This window comes from Nannobrachium achirus (assembly GCF_963921795.1).
Source record: "Nannobrachium achirus genome assembly, chromosome: 6".
Taxonomy (NCBI): domain Eukaryota; kingdom Metazoa; phylum Chordata; class Actinopteri; order Myctophiformes; family Myctophidae; genus Nannobrachium; species Nannobrachium achirus.
In genome coordinates, this window is record NC_137815.1 from 61,597,979 (window position 1) to 61,619,217 (window position 21,239).

The window sequence follows — 21,239 nt, forward strand, 5'->3', positions numbered from 1 at the left end:
GTGGGTGTGGCCACATAAAAACTAATTTTAACTCTTTCTGTACACTCTTTTGGAAAAAGTCCTCCTCCTAGTATAATCATAATACCTGATAATCATGTTTTAGGGGGGAAATAAATCATGGCACTGCATCTTTAAGTAATACCCTGCCTCTTTGCGTTCAGGTCTTGCTGCGTCTTAGCAAGCTTTGTGTCCAGGAGGGGATCTCAGGGAAGAAGAGCAAGAAACAGCAGCAGAGGTTGCTGAGGAACATGGGAGCACACAGTGTGGTGCTGGAGCTCCTGCAGATCCCCTATGAAAAGGTACCACACGGGCAAACAAGTGTTAGGCCTAGAATTATTGACTGCTTTAACCAGTGAAAAATAGCAGATATACAAGCTCACAGCGCGGCACCGAGTGCCGCACTGCGAGCTTGTAGATCTGCTATTTTTGAAAAAGTCGTGAAAATGTGTGCAAATCTTAGCCTGACACTCAGCCTGAATTGACATTTCGTGAATCGCCAAAACAAAAAAAGTAAAGGGGCGTGGCTAGCGATTCAGGGTCTGGAACTAGGCTATGCAAATCTTTGAATGTATGTATTTTCAAAGCGAATGTTTGTAACTCAAATTTTGCTTCTGGGTGGTCCCTGGAACTAAATATTTTTAGATGGGGGCCCGTGGACAAATTTATATCATTTTGGGGGTCTTTCACATGAAAAATACTGACATAGTAGTCTCTCAAGAACAGACTAACTGAGCTCCATTTAAGTGAAAAGGACCTTTTCTTGGACGATGGCTAGCCAGATTGCTGACATAGAAACATAGGTTTTTCAAAACATCTTGGAAGGATTCAAAAGACATGGGTCTAAATTCAAGTTTTCACGATTTTTCAAAAATAGCAGATCTACAAGCTCGCTGTGAGCTTGTATATCTGCTATTTTTCAATAGCTAAAGCATAAAATAATGATACACAATAATGTGTACCCGGTTCTGAATGGGTTAACATACATACAAAATGAGTGATTGGTAACATTGGTACATTGCAAAAAAATAAATCTTCTTCTTACTGTGTGATGCGCATCAGGGCGAGGATGTCCGCATGGAGGATATCATGAAAGTGGCCCATGAGTTCTTGCAGAATTTCTGTGCAGGGAATCAGCAGAACCAAGTTCTCCTCCATAAGCACATCAATCTTTTCCTTAACCCCGGGGTAAGTATGTTATTCTAGGAGGCCTGTTCAAAACACACAACTATTCGTCTGTCTCCAAAAGATTATTTCCAATGTTCTGTACATTTGTGTGTGGCATTGGCATTGACATTGGCTTGGTCATTGCCCTAAATTAATCATTAAACGTATAACGTAAAATATATATATGTATATCCTTTTTTTTTTTTTTTGTTTATTTTGTGTTAACCAGTGACTTAAAGGGATAGGTTACCCACACAATTACCTTTTTTCTATCGATTACTCACCCCATGGAGAATTGAATTCATGGATATGTTTTTGTTTTTGTCACATTCCTAATAAGCCAATAATTTGATGACCAGCAGTGGTTCCCTTTGGAGACACAAAAAGCCTGCTCTGTTCCCTGTGGAGACATAAAGAGAATGTCCTCAAATTATTGGCCTAGGAATGCGACAAAAACTAAAAAATGTGTCCATGAATTCAATTCTCCATGGGGTGAGTAATCGATTGAAAAAAGGTCATTTTGGGGGTGAACTATCCCTTTACATACAGTATTATTATCTAATGGTGGATATCGATGGCCAAAATGCAAAATGTCATGATTTTTGGATTTCACTTAGGAGGACAACAGGCTATGCTGCACATGGTCAGTCTGTCTGCAAGATCGTTCTGCCCCTCATTTTGTAAAAAAAATGGCAAAATGTTGAAGCTCAAAACCTCCTATCTCCTATCGTTTTACCTCAACATAGTAGAAATAGTAGTTATGAGGTTTTGGTGTTGAACACACATTTTTCTTTTTCATTTTCCCAACAAAGTGAATTTTTCAGACAGCCCTTTGCACACAGGCACGTTTATCCACACGGATAAAACAGACAATTTCTTTTTTCTTTTTTTTAAAGAAAACAATGATTCTCTACGACCTCATGCACACCGGATCCGAATTAGCCGTGCGACGAGTGGCTGCGGACGTGCGTTTTTTTTCTCGATCGAACCCAGTGCGATTTGTGCGTCTTGTCGCATGCTGTAAAAAAACTCATCACTCCTTTTATGACTCCTTTTTGGGATCCGCAGTGCCGATTCCGCACAGCATTGCACACCAAATTCAATGCGTTTTATTCATGCAGCAAACGAAAAAAAACGCAACTGTCCTGTGTGCAAAGGGCTTAAAGCTGTCCCTGTCCCGGGTTGACTTCCCCCCCCTCCCAGCTCCTGGAAGCGGTCACCATGCAGCACATCTTCATGAACAACTTCCAGCTGTGCAGTGAGATCAACGAGCGCGTGGTGCAGCACTTTGTCCACTGCACCGAGACCCACGGCCGCCACGTCCAGTACCTCCGCTTCCTGCAGACCATCGTCAAGGCTGAGAACAAGTTCATCAAGAAGTGCCAGGACATCGTCATGGCTGAGGTACTGTGTGTAGGGCTGTCACAATTATTACATTATCGTCTAATCGTGATTATTTGACATTATCGCAATTATTTTGTCATAATCGTCATAATCGTGAATGTTGAAAAATGTCCGAAATAGTTGAAATAGCAGATGTACAAGCTCACAACGCGTCGCATCGCGACGCGTTGTGAGCTTGTAGATCGGCTATTTCCACTATCAAAGTAATTTTTTAAGTAATAAGTTGTCAAATATGTCAGTAATTTCTTTGTATATTTAGGTTATGTGTCATATCTACCATGTACAACTTCAAAGCCTAAAAGCCAAACAGAAATGTAATTATCAACGACAAAAACACAATTAAATCGTTAATCGCCAATTATTTGAGTGACAATTAATCGTCATGTAAAATGTCATATCGTGACAGCTCTAGCTGAGGTACTGTGGGGCAGTGGTTCTCAACCCGTGGGTCGGGACCACCCAGGAGGGGTCCCCACATTATTTTCAGCGGTCCCCAGATGATTAACGTTTTCTCACTCAACAGTAAACAAACCAACATGAAGCTTAAGTGTACTGTATAGACTAGAGCAGACCTGGGCATTGTGCGGCCCGGGGGCCGTATGCGGCCCTTTGGTTCACTCTGACCGGCCCTTGTAGGGTTAATGGCAAATTACAAAGAAATTAGCCTACAAAAACAAATATGTTGATACATACTGTACATGTACTGTAAGCCCCTCCCATACACTAAAATGTGTACCCGGCCTGAATGGGATAAACACATTTTTTTATTTTACCTCATGCATGGACTAAAGCTGCATTTCTTTTATTTTGAAGTTTTATTCATGTACATATGGACGCAATGCGTACATCAGCAGCATATGTGCGTGATCATTGGATGTTGTCTCAATAACAAGCAGGTGGTCAAACTGGTCACACATCAAGACGACCTGCCTTACCTTACCCATCAAAAATGGCTAAAGTGGCTAAAAAAAGAAAGGTCGATGCCGAATGCCGGGTTTAAAAAGACATTTCTAAAGTGACAATTTAAGGACTTTTTAATACCTCTAACATGACAAATTAAACATTGGCCAAATTGTCAAATATTAGAGGCAGAAATTGGGAAAATAGCAGATCTACACGCTCACGACGTTTATCGTGATAAAAAACATTTACGATAATCGTATAGTGGAGTTTTAATTTATTGTGAAATCGTCCTCCGTCATGCACTGGGATCAATTCACCTTTTATTTTCCGAGCTGCATATCCGCTACCATTTAAACCCTCTATTGGTAAAACGTACTTATAATATACGTACTTGATACAGTCTTTTTTTCACTCTCTACAAAATCTCTTTATGCAACGCGTTGTGAGCTTGTAGATCTGCTATTTTTTGGCAAATGTTCCGCCCCAGGATAACGGATGTTGGGGATATTTTGATTATCGCGATGATATCGTAAATCGCAATTTCTTTGCTCACAATAACCGTGACATGAAAATGCTCATATCGTCCCATCCCTAGTCACATGTTGAATCCAATGCTCTAACCGCTATCGTCCTCTCCTCCCGTTTCAGCTGGTGAACTCGGGCGAGGACGTCCTGGTCTTCTACAACGACCGCGCCTCCTTCCAGACGCTGGTCCAGATGATGCGTTCGGAGCGCGAGCGCATGGACGAGAACAGCCACCTCATGTACCACATCCACCTGGTGGAGCTGCTGGCCGTCTGCACCGAGGGCAAGAACGTCTACACCGAGATCAAGTGCAACTCGCTGCTGCCGCTGGACGACATCGTGCGGGTCGTCACCCATGAAGACTGTATCCCAGAGGTACGGCATGAGTCACCGTCGCGCATGAGGTTTCTTTTTTTACCGTGACCCCAGTAGTTCGAGCTTCTCCCATCGGGGAAGCGGTTCCGAGTCCCGCGGTGCTGGCTGAACAGGACTAAGAACTATTTTGTGCCCCATGCCATCACCCTCCTAAATAAGCAGAGGGGTAGATAGGCAAAATTAACTTTTAGAATTTTGGAAATTTAGAATTAGACAAATTCCAGGTGGACTTGTTTTATTGCTGATCTTGTGTTGAAGTCTGTATTTGTCTATGTGTTTTTTTAATGTGGTGTATTTCTTTTAGTGTTTCTCGTATGCTGGCACTTATTGCACATTACAACAAATTTCTGTATGAACAGACAATAAACTGACTTGAACTTGAAGACCTATGAGGCCGATTCTACAAATGTCTTCTGAATCCTAACAGTTTTCCCAAAAACATTTTTTTTTCCATTTCAAGGACCCGCAAAATACGTGTTTGGACCCACATCTCAAAATATTTTATTTCAAGGACCCCCAGAAGCAAAGATTTTAGTTAAAAATGTTTAGATTTACAAAATAAAAATAACAAAAATTGCAGATCTACAAGCTCATAGCGTGGCGGCACAAAGTGACGCACCGCGAGCTTGTATATCTGCTGTTTTTGAATAGCCAACGCAGAGTTCTTAAATTACACTGGCGCTTTCCCAGTTTTAATGGGTTAACCACTTAAACTCTTTATACAGTATTTTCTGGACTATAAGGCGCACCTGACTATAAGGCGCACTGTCAATGAATGGTCTATTTTCAAACTGTTTTCATATATAAGGCGCACCTGACTATAAGGCGCACATAATAGACGCTACCGTTGCGTTATGCATCCAACAGATGGAGCTGTGCTAAAGGGAATGTCAATGTCAATGAATGATCCATATATAAGGCGCACTGGACTATAAGGCGCACTGTAGTTTTTTGAGAAAATTAAAGGCTTTTAAGTGCGCCTTATAGTCCGGAAAATACGGTACTTAACTTCACTGTTAGTCAAATGGCAAAAATAGCCTATCCACAAGCTCACGTCGCAACGCGCTACTTGATCTGCAAAAAGTTTGCCTATTTTGGCCAAAAGTTATACAAATGCATGCCAGTCAGGGCCCCTACCACGAGGTTAAATAAATCATGTCATGAAGTGAAAATGAAGTGGTCCTTGTTTAGGGAAGTTTAGATCGGATTGCTGTTTATCATCCAAAAAAACGGATAAATGACAAATCAAACTTCCACAACTGTCTCTGCTTTCCCTCTCCAGGTGAAAATCGCCTACATCAACTTCTTGAACCACTGCTACGTGGACACGGAGGTGGAGATGAAGGAGATCTACACCTCCAACCACATGTGGAAGCTGTTTGAGAACTTCCTGGTGGACATATGCAGGGTGAGCCGCAGCAAGGGCCTTTGACATCTGTGTCGCTTTAGATTTTAACCACTTTATATGTAAGCTATTCAAAAATAGCAGATATACAAGCTCATAGCGTGGCACCGAGTGCCGCGCTATGAGCTTGTAGATCTGCAATTTTTGAGCAGAGGTCACACCACTCCTAAGCATGAGTGTGTGTCTAGGTTAAGCATTAGCCGCAATACCGCTGGTGACCAAGTGGCGCTGTTGCGTCACACACACGCATGCACACGCACGCACGCACACGCACACACACACACACACACACACGTAGGGCTGTCACGATTATGACATTTTACATGACGATTAATTGTCACTCAAATAATTGTGTATTTGTCGTTGACAATTACATTTCTGTTTGGCTTTTAGGCTTTGAAGTTGCACATGGCAATCATGACACAAACTTAAATATACAAAGAAATTACTGACATATTTGACCGATCTGCTATTTCCACTACCTTTTTAAAGTTTTTGTAACTATATTAACATTTCTCAACATGGAAACGATTATTTATGCAAAATAATTGCGCTTACCTCAAATAATTGCGATTAGACGATTATGTAATAATTGTGACAGCCCTACACATACGCGCACGCATACACACGCACACGCACGCGACCCTGAAATGAACTGCTGCACATTTTGTTTACTGTATGGACACGGGTTGCATTTGACCCGTTGCCCGTTTGGGATACAGGAAGTATGATCCGTTGACTGCGTGTCATGTTTAGCTTATTGTTTGTTCAAGGTGTGCAACAACACCAGTGACAGGAAGCACGCGGACACCACCCTGGAGGGTTACGTAACGGAGACGGTCATGAGCATCGTCACGTGTTTCTTCAGCTCGCCTTTCTCTGACCAGAGCACCAGCCTGCAGGTACATCTCAACTGCTGCTGTCTGCAGCGTTTAGCATTTCACAAGAACACAAACGTCAATGCTTGTTGTTCTTAATCTTATCGTCGCTGTCGGGTGAGAACCTTGTATGTCCATTGCATTTATCATTTTAAAAATGATTTAAACTAGTGAAAACAGCCGATCTACAAGCACACAACGCCTCGTGCTGCGAGGCGTTGTGTGCTTGTAGATCTGCTGTTTTCACTACTTTTGTGCGACGGCCTTGTATGATGAAGCAGGGCTTAACTTGGCGAAAGAACGTACACATTTGAAACTTGGAGATACGAGGTTTCCACCCGACAACGACGTTACTGTATGCTTCATACTATATTTACAAGCTTAACCACTTAAATCCCTTTGGTCTTAGAGCACTGTTTCCCAAACAGTGGGTCCAAATAACTTTTTTCGTGTCACGACTCGAGTAAAAATCCCATTTTCTTTTTCTACAATTTTTATTTTCAAAATGTTTTCCCCTCCCCCAAAAATGTAATTATACATTTTCAAACAAACAAACAATAGTGAGAAATTCCATAAATACAACATAATAATTGCGACTGCCAGGTCGCAAGTTACTATGAAAACCTCCACCACCGGCTATCTGTCTGTCCATTAAACTTTTGCCCTACTCTTATTTCCGGCACAGTTGCCCCTTTCCATTCCAAACTTTGCACATACACTCCTTGGCTGGCAAACCACAACCTCTGCCCCTGATTTCTCACATGCCCCTCTTCTAGCGCCACCATTAGGTTGCTAAGGCCTATTTGTGTATACATGGGACCTGCCAGTCGCCCAATTAGAGAGTACTGGTAATTAAGAAGTTTTGAAAATAGCTGATCTACAATCTCAAAACGCTGCGCGACGCGTTGTGAGCTTGTAGATCTGATATTTTCACTAGTTTGGGACTCGGGCAAATGTCTAATTTCTCTTTTGGGTCTTCAGCTAAAAAGTTTGGTAACCAATGTCTTACAGAACTGGACCATCTACTGTACACCAAATCTATTTTTGTGACCTTGTAGATCTGCTATTCTTGGCTAACGTTCCCCCTCAGAATATGGACGCTGGGAATCAAGTGGTTAAGAAACATTTGTACATTTGTTTAATTGACATTATCAATCTGTATTTTTGTAATTTATTAGTATAAAAAAAAATCACATGGACAAACGCTGTCATCAAATAGAAAGACTTTTCATGTTGCAACATCTTCGTTCTTCTTTCGTGTAGCTGGCACGTCATATGTATGTAAGTAAGAATACAGCCATGTTAGTTTCCTCTCCCTGGAAGTGTCCTTTACTGGCAGATGGCGGATTGTTAGGAAATGTTGTTTTCACTAGAATAGAGCTTTCATCAGCACACAGACCTGTGGGCGAGTTGCACAAGGTTTTTGCTGCAGAGGGTGATGCAACACGGTCTAATGTTGTAGGTTGGTGTCTGAACCCCTAGTGTCCTGTTCTGTTCTGTCCTGTAGTCCAGTAGTGTACTGTCCAACCCATAGGTTGTCAAAGTGGGGGCCACCATTGGTAAGGAGAGGGAAAAAGAAAAGTCCCATTAGGGCTGTCACAATTATTACATAATCGTCTAATCGCAATTATTTGACGTAATCGCAATTATTTTGTATTATCGTCATAATCGTTTCCATGTTGAGAAATGTTAATATAGTTTCAAACACTTTCAAAAGGTAGTGGAAATAGCAGATCTACAAGCTCTCAACGCGTGGCGATGCGACGCGTTGTGAGCTTGTAGATCAGCTATTTCCACTATCAATGTTCTTTTTTTAAGTATAAGGTTGTCAAATACATGTACTGTATGTCAGTAATTTCTTTGTATATTTAAATTATGTGTCATAATTGCCATGTGCAACTTCAAAGCCTAAAAGCCAAACAGAAATGTAATTGTCAACGACAAATACACAATTAAATTGCTAATTGCAATTATTTGAGTGACAATTAATCGTCATGTAAAATGCCATAATTGTGACAGCCCGAAGTCCCATCATTCAAAATATACAGTTTTTGAAAATAGCAATCTACACTCTAGTGATCTACAACCTCACAACACACCGTGACGCAATGTGAGCTTGTTGATCACCAAGGACCCCCCAAATAGCCACAGCCAGAGGCTATAGCCCATTACTTTTCCATCTGGGTATCGTCCGTAGATTTAGAGCCATAGCTACTGTATTATCATCATTTTAGTAAATGTTAAATGGTTCCATTTGAATAGCTCAGTTCTTCTGTAATCCCTCTCACATCATGAGAATTCTCCTCAGTGTGTGATTATGTCACCTTCTTTCTCCCACGACAGGCTTCCATTTTTGGAAAGATAACTGAGGTATTTATTGTGCTGTAGCGATGGTAGAGGGTTTAGGGTCACGGTCACGGTGGTAGCGATGAATCAGAGGGGTCCCGTGCTTTGTGGGGAACGAATGAGCTCGATCACAATCACCGTCACGTTGGTTTTTACTGATTCAAAATGATTGTATGTCATTTTTCTCAATAGAAACATCAATCAATCAATCGAACCCAGAAAGTGATTGTCATCGTTTGACTTGATTAGTTCACGTTTGAGTCTTCTAAAGGACAACTTTAACAAGGGTTCATATTTTAGATAGTCATTAGAGAAAAGGAAAGATGAGTTCAAATGTTTTCATTTACTTCTTTCTATAATTTTATTGATTTTAATGATTTTGATTCGCATGTATTTTTAGACACAATAAGCCCATTCCCAAGATGCACCGCAATCTTTCATTGGCAGATGTGACTTATGGGGACTGGTGTAAATAGTAACAAAGAAATTGCTGGCTTATTGTGTTTAAAATTACATATTTAGCCACTTGTACGCATGCCCCCACCCACTGAAATCAAAATACTAAAATCGTTAAAACAACAGAAAGCAGTACATTAAAACATTTTAACACTTATATATTTTCTTTTCTCTAATTACAATCTAAAATATGAACCCAAACAAATTTGTCCTTTAATGAGTTTCCATTGCCTCTCTCCTCATCTCTGTCTTGTTCTTCATCTCGTAGACCCGCCAGCCAGTGTTTGTCCAGCTGCTGCAGGGGGTGTTCAGGGTCTACCACTGCAACTGGCTCAACCCTGCTCAGAAGGCCTCGGTGGAGGCCTGCATTAAAGTACTGTCAGACGTGGGTAAGACATGGTATTCATTTTTTTTTTAAAGATTTGTTTTTGGGCTTTTTGCCTTTATTGGATAGGACAGTAGACTGACAGGAAATGGGGGAGAGACAGGGAGTGACATGCGGCAAAGGTCGCTCGGATCGGGAATCGAACCGGCGACGCCGACAGGCATTGATGCCGAAATGGCAATGCCTATATGGTATGCGCCTGGTCCACTAGGCCACCAGGCGCCCCGGCAGGAAGGTTTTTTAATATTAACAAATAAGTCATTATCACACATGCTATGGTATAAGAAGAAGGTCATGGCTCCTGAACTCAATTTCCGCGGGCTCTGAAAATGTGAGTTTGAGGTCGCACAATCTCATCGCAAACCACCCTCACAGATCATTACCTGCACCTACACTTAAAGGAGAGTTCATCCCCAAAATGACTTTTTTTCCTATTGATTACTCATGCCATAGAGACTTGAGTTTAATAATATTTTCTTTCTATAGTAAATTTACCCCATTGATTCCGGAAGGGGACCCGGATGCATGGCCCTGGTTGGGGACCCAAATGAATTGCAGTGGATGGGGAAAACCCTAACCCAAAAAATATTATTGAACTCAAGTGTCCATGGCATGAGTAATCAATAGAAAAAAAGTCATTTTGGGGGTGAAATACTCCTTTAACTACCTCTAACCTGGGCATAACCATTTTAGCCTAATAAAGTACCTACTGTGAACTCAACCATCTGCAACGTGATGCCTAAACATAACAATTCTAACGTTTCACATGAAGTTACGTTGCTGTGATGGTGCGGGTTCAAGGGCCATGACCTAAAAAGAAATGTTTCTCTTTCCTCCGTTCACCCCAGCTAAGAGCAGAGCCATTGCCATTCCAGTGGACCTGGACAGCCAGGTGAACAACCTGTTTGTCAAGTCCAATAACGTCGTCCAGAAGAGCATTCTGAGCTGGAGAATGTCCGCCAAGAACACGTCCAGACGAGACTCTGGCGTGACCACCTCCAAGGATTACCGCAACATCATAGAGAGGCTGCAGGTCAGCATGGGATGTGTACACACTAGGGATGGGATGATATGAAAATGTCTTATCACGATTATTGTGACAAAAGAAATTGCGATTTACGATATTATCGCGATAATGAAAATCCACTATCTTGGGGCGGAACATTTACCAAAAAATAGCAGATCTACAAGCTCACGACGCGTTGGGAGCTTGTAGATCGGCTATTTTTTGGCAAAGACATTTGATAGAGTGAAAAAAAACTGTATCAAGTACCTATATTTATAAGTACCTTTTACTAATTATAGAGGATTTAAGTGGTACCAGAAATGCAGCTCGGCAAATAAAAGGTGAATTGATCCCAATGCATGACGGAGGACAATATCACGATAAATTAAATCTCCACGATACGATTATCGTGAGTGTTTTTTATGCCGATAAACGATAATATCGCGTATCGTCCCATCCCTAGTACACACTACTGGTAGAAACTGGTGTGGTGATCATTATTGTAGCACCAATACTATTAGTTGGGTAAACCAGTGGTTCTCAACCTGTGGGCCAGAGACTGCCAGTGGGCCGCGAGGGCATTGCAGGTGGGCCCCCAAATAAGTGGCAAATTATTCTGATGAGTTGCATTGTGATCAGTGGTGTAAATTAACTATGTACATTTACTTAAGTACTGTACTTTTTACAGTAGTACAATTTTGAGGTATTTGTACTTTACCCGAGTATTTCCAATTTCCAATACTTTTACGTCTACTCCACTATATCCTGGATCCAAATATTGTACTTTTACTTATTGAAAACCTTAGCTATTAGTTACTTTGGACGTTTTTATTATTATTACAAAACATGCATTAAAGAAGTAGTTCACCCCCAAAATGAATTTTTCTATTGATTACTCACGCCATGGAGACTTGAGTTTTTTTTTGTCGCATTCCTAAGACAATAATTTGATTACAATAAATGTATCCAGAAAACGCCTCGCAAGGCATTGTAAGCTTACAGATCTGCTATTTTCACAATATTTATCTTTTCTTACTGAATATTCAAGTGCTTTTCAGGGTGGGGGGTCCCCAGTTCAAATATGATCATTTTGAGGGGTCACGGCCCAAAATGGTTGAGAACCACTGTGGTAAACATAAACAATATAAAATATGAGGGCATGACCTCTTTTGCTAATTGTCTCTGAAGGATGCATGAGTAACTGCTTGGGTCTTACATAATAAACACAAGCCTGAATGTCTGCACGTCTTCAATACAACACATGGTCTTAGTCATGACAATTGCAGCATGCTGGAGATCATAGTGTCAGTAAATAAAATGCGAAAACGAAATACAATGGAAATGGACGCTGGTCTGTTCCTGAGAACTAACTTGTGCAACCTGACTAGTTGATAAAGATGACTCAGTTTTCTTTTCACTGGAATTCTCAGTCTGTCTCAGACCTACAGTACAGTAAACAAGGCACATGACTCATGAGGCATGAAAAGGCTTTCACAGACATAAAAGGCATTTACAAGCATAAAATACTGAACAAAGAAAATGTAATAATTAACCTAGATTAGTTTATATAATTTGACATGATATTTATTATATTTCCGATTAAGCTGTATCCATGGGTTGCATTTGTAGTCCTAAACGGCCATTTTGAGGACCAACACAGGTGTTTCAATTTGTCTGATTGGCATAGAACTAATGTTCTACACCAATTAGAACACCTGTGTTAGTCCTCAACATGGCCGATGTAGGACTACAAATGCAACCCATGAATATTCTGAGCATTTCCATATTATTTTCGATAAGTCGATTTTAACACATGGGCTGCTAAGGTTTATAACATTTATAGCTGTTGCTGCTGCCACCATTGACTTACGCTTTGTTTTGACGTGCCTCGCAAACTTCGTGCGTGTGCACGTGCATGTCCAGAGAAGATTGAGGAGGATAATCCATTTGTTTACAAACGCTCGCGAAACTAAAATCCAAAAATCGCGGTAAAATCGCGGTAAAGTGTCGCCGTGAAAACAATCAGCTCTCTGCTTCCATGGGGCTGTTTTCATCTCATTCCTGGATAAAGCCGTTCTTATGTTTCAAAGTAGAATCTAAAGCAATGTAAGTCCTTCCGTGATGTCTTCCACAGAGGGGCTGCCTGCACTGACTGGGTGACGTAATGGACTCAGGTCATGCAAAGGGCAGCTGCAGTCTCAAAAAGTTAACTGTTTGTTGCCTCGTCTGTCGACGAGATAACTTCCTGTGGCAGGGGGACACCTAGTGGCCTTAACTCGTCCCTGAACGAGTTTGGCTCCCCAAGTGTTAAGGGGATAGTTCGCCCCCATTTATTTTATTTTTTTTCTATTGATTACTCACGCCATGGAGACTTGAATTCATGGATATCTTTTGGTTTGTAGAACAGCATTGGTTCCTTATGGAGACAAAAAGGGCCTGCTTTGTTCCCTATGGAGACACAAAGAGCCTGCTTTGTTCCATATGGAGACACAAAGAGTCTCCTCAAATTATTGGCTTGGGAATGTGACAAAAACAAATAAGCATCCATGAATTTCAAGGGTGCGTTCAGGAAATGCGCACCAGGTGCGTGCTCAGTGTAGTCAGTGCAGTGGGCCGTGAGGTTGTAGAGTGCACTCAGTGTGGCTTATTTACGAATGACCAGTTAAGGAGCAGCGGTGCACTTCTTCAGACTGAATCCTGAAGGAGAGGCAGCAGTTGCTACGGTAACGTTGCTATTAAAAGGTAATTTAATTCATAACATTGGCCTACCTGCTGTCAATTTACACATTAATGCGTGCGTAACAATAAAGGACCAATCAAGCCGCAAATGGTGCATTTTGTTATAATTTCCTACGCCATTGTTCACTGCTGAGAAGCGCTCGAAAACCAACCAATCAAAACACCGCACTGACGCACCACACCGTCAAACCCCAACTTCTGAGTAGGTTCCGGTGCACTCAGCACACCGGGGGCGCAGCACGCTGGATTTTCAAATGACAACGCACCAAGTGCACCGAATAAACGAACGACAAGAGGGCACACCAGTGCGCCGAGTGCGAATTTTCGAACGCACCCCAAGTCTCCATGGGGTGAGTAATCGATAGATGGGGGTGAACTATCCCTTTAAGGACGAGCTTTCTGCATTCTCAGCAGGTCGGAGAAGCTGAACAAAGCTCTCATTCTTAAAATCTATATACATATCGTCGTTGTCGGGTGGAAACCGTGTATCCCCAAGTTTCAAATGTGTATGTTCTTTCGCAAAGTAAAGCCCTGCTTCATCGTACAAGGCCGTCGCACAAAAGTAGTGAAAACAGCTGATCTACCAGCACACAACGCCTCGCGGTGGGAGGCGTTGTGTGCTTGTAGATCGGCTGTTTTCACTAGTTTTAAATCATTTCTAAAAAGATAAATGGAAAACGAACGGTTTTGGACATACAAGGTTTTCACCCGACAACGACGATATATACAGTACTTTACTTCACTAATAGCCTAAAATTTAAGCTGTCTCTCTGTTCTCAACAGGACATAGTGTCAGCCCTGGAGGACCGGCTGAGGCCTCTGGTCCAATTTGAACTGTCATTTCTGTCTCTCTGTTCTCAACAGGACATAGTGTCATTTCTGTCTCTCTGTTCTTAACAGGACATAGTGTCATTTCTGTCTCTCTGTTCTCAACAGGACATAGTGTCTTTTCTGTCTCTCTGTTCTTAACAGGACATAGTGTCATTTCTGTCTCTCTGTTCTTAACACCTTCTAAGCCTGGCCGTACTCCCTCGGACTTCCTACTGGGTCCCATCAGCCACGCCGTCTATTCCCGGACTTTTGATATAAATTATAATTAAAAAAAAAAAAACATCGGAAATTCTTCTCTGTGTCTTTTTGGAGCGATCTGAAAGGGTTAATATGCTCTGACAGTCATTTTCTGGTGCTGGGTGTGATACTCCTAATATCCAGCAGGCCACGCCGTTGACTCACATTCTGGATGGATGGCTGGCCAGGAGGAGCCTCATCCTCTCCCCAGTGTTGAAACTCAGCAAGAAGCTCAAACAAGATGGCTGGTCTTTGTCTCTGTTCGTGGATCGCGGTTTCAATCACGTTCGGGCGCCGCTTCTCTATCGCTCCTTTCCCTGCTTCGCCGCACGTAAACGAATGGAATTGATCTCCCCTCCGCCTCGCCAAAGTAAGATCGCCGACCTCTGCAGGATGAATATGTACGCTGTGTCGAGCACTCCAGTACGTGTTGTTATCATGTGGGCTTTGTTTTTTTAAAACATGTTTGTAAATAAATGGCTTATTTCTTCGGCGCTACCTCTGTTCAGAGGGTTCTGCCGCGGCTTGCAACGTGTTAACAGGACATAGTGTCATTTCTGTCTCTCTGTTCTTAACAGGACATAGTGTCATTTCTGTCTCTCTGTTCTTAACAGGACATAGTGTCATTTCTGTCTCTCTGTTCTCAACAGGACATAGTGTCATTTCTGTCTCTCTGTTCTCAACAGGACATAGTGTCATGTCTGTCTCTCTGTTCTCAACAGGACATAGTGTCATGTCTGTCTCTCTGTTCTTAACAGGACATAGTGTCATTTCTGTCTCTCTGTTCTTAACAGGACATAGTGTCATTTCTGTCTCTCTGTTCTTAACAGGACATAGTGTCATTTCTGTCTCTCTGTTCTCAACAGGACATAGTGTCATTTCTGTCTCTCTGTTCTCAACAGGACATAGTGTCATTTCTGTCTCTCTGTTCTCAACAGGACATAGTGTCATTTCTGTCTCTCTGTTCTTAACAGGACATAGTGTCATTTCTGTCTCTCTGTTCTTAACAGGACATAGTGTCATTTCTGTCTCTGTTCTCAACAGGACATAGTGTCATTTCTGTCTCTGTTCTCAACAGGACATAGTGTCATTTCTGTCTCTGTTCTCAACAGGACATAGTGTAATTTCTGTCTCTCTGTTCTTAACAGGACATAGTGTCATTTCTGTCTCTCTGTTCTCAACAGGACATAGTGTCATTTCTGTCTCTCTGTTCTTAACAGGACATAGTGTCATTTCTGTCTCTCTGTTCTCAACAGGACATAGTGTCATTTCTGTCTCTCTGTTCTCAACAGGACATAGTGTCATTTCTGTCTCTCTGTTCTCAACAGGACATAGTGTCATTTCTGTCTCTCTGTTCTTAACAGGACATAGTGTCATTTCTGTCTCTCTGTTCTTAACAGGACATAGTGTCATTTCTGTCTCTCTGTTCTTAACAGGACATAGTGTCATTTCTGTCTCTGTTCTCAACAGGACATAGTGTCATTTCTGTCTCTCTGTTCTTAACAGGACATAGTGTCATTTCTGTCTCTGTTCTCAACAGGACATAGTGTCATGTCTGTCTCTGTTCTCAACAGGACATAGTGTCATTTCTGTCTCTCTGTTCTCAACAGGACATAGTGTCATTTCTGTCTCTCTGTTCTCAACAGGACATAGTGTCATTTCTGTCTCTCTGTTCTCAACAGGACATAGTGTCATTTCTGTCTCTGTTCTCAACAGGACATAGTGTCATTTCTGTCTCTCTGTTCTCAACAGGACATAGTGTCATTTCTGTCTCTGTTCTCAACAGGACATAGTGTCATTTCTGTCTCTGTTCTCAACAGGACATAGTGTCATGTCTGTCTCTCTGTTCTTAACAGGACATAGTGTCATTTCTGTCTCTCTGTTCTTAACAGGACATAGTGTCATTTCTGTCTCTCTGTTCTTAACAGGACATAGTGTCATTTCTGTCTCTCTGTTCTTAACAGGACATAGTGTCATGTCTGTCTCTCTGTTCTCAACAGGACATAGTGTCATTTCTGTCTCTCTGTTCTCAACAGGACATAGTGTCATTTCTGTCTCTCTGTTCTTAACAGGACATAGTGTCATTTCTGTCTCTCTGTTCTTAACAGGACATAGTGTCATTTCTGTCTCTCTGTTCTTAACAGGACATAGTGTCATGTCTGTCTCTCTGTTCTTAACAGGACATAGTGTCATTTCTGTCTCTCTGTTCTTAACAGGACATAGTGTCATTTCTGTCTCTCTGTTCTTAACAGGACATAGTGTCATTTCTGTCTCTCTGTTCTCAACAGGACATAGTGTCATGTCTCTGTTCTTAACAGGACATAGTGTCATTTCTGTCTCTCTGTTCTTAACAGGACATAGTGTCATTTCTGTCTCTCTGTTCTCAACAGGACATAGTGTCATTTCTGTCTCTCTGTTCTCAACAGGACATAGTGTCATGTCTGTCTCTCTGTTCTCAACAGGACATAGTGTCATTTCTGTCTCTCTGTTCTCAACAGGACATAGTGTCATTTCTGTCTCTCTGTTCTTAACTCATTAACTGCCAAAAACGTGAATCCCTTAAAAATCCCGTTGTACCACCCTGCCACGCCCGTGAATCCCGTAAATAATTTTTTTTTTTTTTTTTTTTTTTCAAAAATTTTTTTTTGGACCCCAAAAACGTTAGTAGGCATGATAGCGATCGCGAAATTGCTTGTTTAACCCCCATACAACCCCCATACAACTCAGGTAGCAGACCTCCAAGCTCACAACAGTGTAAAACATAATGGCTGCTATCTCATGAATGCCTGAACGGATTTCCATTTGGATTTTTTTGTTTGAAAGCTGTGAGCAATGTGGACACACGTGGTGCATTATCTAGGCATGGGTGTGCATGATCCGTGCACTATGAATTACATGGAAGTCTATGGAGACGAATGGCAGTTAAAGAGTACGAAGGTATTGTTAAATGGCAGCATATGAGTTAACAGGACATAGTGTCATTTCTGTCTCTCTGTTCTTAACAGGACATAGTGTCATTTCTGTCTCTCTGTTCTTAACAGGACATAGTGTCATTTCTGTCTCTCTGTTCTCAACAGGACATAGTGTCATTTCTGTCTCTCTGTTCTCAACAGGACATAGTGTCATTTCTGTCTCTGTGTTCTTAACAGGACATAGTGTCATTTCTGTCTCTCTGTTCTCAACAGGACATAGTGTCATTTCTGTCTCTCTGTTCTTAACAGGACATAGTGTCATTTCTGTCTCTCTGTTCTTAACAGGACATAGTGTCATTTCTGTCTCTCTGTTCTCAACAGGACATAGTGTCATTTCTGTCTCTCTGTTCTTAACAGGACATAGTGTCATTTCTGTCTCTCTGTTCTCAACAGGACATAGTGTCATTTCTGTCTCTCTGTTCTTAACAGGACATAGTGTCATTTCTGTCTCTCTGTTCTTAACAGGACATAGTGTCATTTCTGTCTCTGTTCTTAACAGGACATAGTGTCATTTCTGTCTCTCTGTTCTCAACAGGACATAGTGTCATTTCTGTCTCTCTGTTCTCAACAGGACATAGTGTCATTTCTGTCTCTCTGTTCTCAACAGGACATAGTGTCATGTCTGTCTCTCTGTTCTCAACAGGACATAGTGTCATTTCTGTCTCTCTGTTCTCAACAGGACATAGTGTCATTTCTGTCTCTCTGTTCTTAACAGGACATAGTGTCATTTCTGTCTCTCTGTTCTTAACAGGACATAGTGTCATTTCTGTCTCTCTGTTCTCAACAGGACATAGTGTCATTTCTGTCTCTCTGTTCTCAACAGGACATAGTGTCATTTCTGTCTCTCTGTTCTTAACAGGACATAGTGTCATTTCTGTCTCTCTGTTCTTAACAGGACATAGTGTCATTTCTGTCTCTCTGTTCTCAACAGGACATAGTGTCATTTCTGTCTCTCTGTTCTCAACAGGACATAGTGTCATTTCTGTCTCTCTGTTCTCAACAGGACATAGTGTCATTTCTGTCTCTCTGTTCTCAACAGGACATAGTGTCATTTCTGTCTCTCTGTTCTCAACAGGACATAGTGTCATTTCTGTCTCTCTGTTCTTAACAGGACATAGTGTCATTTCTGTCTCTCTGTTCTCAACAGGACATAGTGTCATTTCTGTCTCTCTGTTCTTAACAGGACATAGTGTCATTTCTGTCTCTCTGTTCTTAACAGGACATAGTGTCATTTCTGTCTCTCTGTTCTTAACAGGACATAGTGTCATTTCTGTCTCTCTGTTCTCAACAGGACATAGTGTCATTTCTGTCTCTCTGTTCTCAACAGGACATAGTGTCATTTCTGTCTCTCTGTTCTTAACAGGACATAGTGTCATTTCTGTCTCTCTGTTCTTAACAGGACATAGTGTCATTTCTGTCTCTCTGTTCTCAACAGGACATAGTGTCATTTCTGTCTCTCTGTTCTTAACAGGACATAGTGTCATTTCTGTCTCTCTGTTCTTAACAGGACATAGTGTCATTTCTGTCTCTCTGTTCTCAACAGGACATAGTGTCATTTCTGTCTCTCTGTTCTCAACAGGACATAGTGTCATTTCTGTCTCTCTGTTCTCAACAGGACATAGTGTCATTTCTGTCTCTCTGTTCTCAACAGGACATAGTGTCATTTCTGTCTCTCTGTTCTCAACAGGACATAGTGTCATTTCTGTCTCTCTGTTCTTAACAGGACATAGTGTCATTTCTGTCTCTGTTCTCAACAGGACATAGTGTCATTTCTGTCTCTCTGTTCTTAACAGGACATAGTGTCATTTCTGTCTCTCTGTTCTCAACAGGACATAGTGTCATTTCTGTCTCTCTGTTCTTAACAGGACATAGTGTCATTTCTGTCTCTCTGTTCTCAACAGGACATAGTGTCATTTCTGTCTCTCTGTTCTTAACAGGACATAGTGTCATTTCTGTCTCTCTGTTCTCAACAGGACATAGTGTCATTTCTGTCTCTCTGTTCTCAACAGGACATAGTGTCATTTCTGTCTCTCTGTTCTCAACAGGACATAGTGTCATTTCTGTCTCTCTGTTCTCAACAGGACATAGTGTCATTTCTGTCTCTCTGTTCTCAACAGGACATAGTGTCATTTCTGTCTCTCTGTTCTCAACAGGACATAGTGTCAGCCCTGGAGGACCGGCTGAGGCCTCTGGTCCAAGCTGAACACTCTGTGTTGGTTGATGTCCTCCATCGTCCAGAGCTGCTCTTCCCTGAGAACACAGAGGCTCGCAGGAAGTGCGAGAGTGGAGGATTCATTTCAAAGTAAGCTAGAGCTAGGGCTGTCACAATTAATACATAATCGTCTAATCGTGATTTTTTTTTACATAATCGTGATTATTTTTCATAATCGTCATAATCGTTTCCATGTTGAAAAATGTTCATATATTTTAAAAAAAATGGCAAAAATTGTGGAAATAGCAGATCTACAAGCTCACAACGCGTCACATCGCGACGCGTTGTGAGCTTGTAGATCGGCTATTTCCACTGTCAAAGTTATTTTTTAAGTAGTAAGTTGTCAAATATGTCAGTAATTTCTTTGTATATTTAGGTTATGTGTCATATATACCATGTACAACTTCAAATCCTAAAAGCCAAACAGAAATGTAATTATCAACGTCAAATACACAATTAAATCGTTAATCGCCAATTATTTGAGTGACAATTAATCGTCATGTAAAATGTCATATCGTGACAGCCCTAGCTAGAGCCACCCACAACCTGTGTTGAAGACACATCTTCCTCCTTGGCTTTGCTAAATAGGCTAGTTTGAATGTCATGGTTACTGGGATTCTTTTTGATTTATTGTGGATCTAAACAAAATTGTTCAAACCCTATAGTTGATAGTTGACTCAGCATATTGTAGTTATAATATAATAAGTATCAGACGTGTCACTGGTGTTGTTACCTACTATATAGACTGTGTGCACAGATGTTGCTTGGAAACAGGCCCAGAACGTAATCCAGTCAGCCGTCGGTTGGTAATAATTATCTTGTACAGTACTTATCTTGTACTAGCATAATCTAAAACAACAGTGGTGGAAAGAATCTACGTTTATTTACTCAAGTACTGTAAGTAAACTGTACAATGTTGAGGTACTGTACATTTGTATTGAGTATTTCCCATTTCCCATTTCTTCTATATATTCTTATCCACTAAATCTCAGAGGCAAATGTTGCACTTTGTACTCCTTTACAGCAGGGGTCTTCAACGTTTTCAGGCCAAGGACCCCTCAGTTGAGAGAGAGATGAAGCAGGGACCCCCACAACCTTTTCATAGATTCCATATAGTTTCATCTTTTGACAGCACAATGACAGCACAATGTATTTTGGATTCTTGAACCGTCAATACTTAAATAAACTTGACCTTTCACTCTACTTAGTGTGCTCTTTTTCCCCTCTACACTAAAGCTATTTGCCAAAAATAGCCGATCTACAAGCTCACAACGCCTCGCACTGCGAGGCGTTGTGAGCTTGTAGATCTGCTATTTTTGGCTTAAATTCTCAGAATATGGACGCTAGGGTTCAAGTGGTTAATAAAAAAAGGAGGGAAAAAAAGATTCTATCACACAAAGA

At 41.3% G+C, this 21,239-nt stretch overlaps 1 protein-coding gene across 1 annotated transcript in view; it reads left to right on the top strand.

Annotated features, from left to right (window-relative positions):
• itpr1b (inositol 1,4,5-trisphosphate receptor, type 1b) overlaps positions 1 to 21,239 on the top strand; it is a gene marked incomplete at its 5' end in the record, with an annotated part of 169,701 nt that overhangs the window by 60,217 nt on the left and 88,245 nt on the right. Inside the window, 9 exons of the mRNA XM_080728342.1 lie at positions 162 to 299; positions 1,060 to 1,185; positions 2,368 to 2,568; positions 4,120 to 4,371; positions 5,654 to 5,779; positions 6,550 to 6,678; positions 9,725 to 9,845; positions 10,690 to 10,874; positions 19,780 to 19,928. Coding sequence (XP_080584468.1) covers positions 162 to 299; positions 1,060 to 1,185; positions 2,368 to 2,568; positions 4,120 to 4,371; positions 5,654 to 5,779; positions 6,550 to 6,678; positions 9,725 to 9,845; positions 10,690 to 10,874; positions 19,780 to 19,928 — 1,427 coding nt within the window. The remainder of the gene's footprint in view (positions 1 to 161; positions 300 to 1,059; positions 1,186 to 2,367; positions 2,569 to 4,119; positions 4,372 to 5,653; positions 5,780 to 6,549; positions 6,679 to 9,724; positions 9,846 to 10,689; positions 10,875 to 19,779; positions 19,929 to 21,239) is intronic.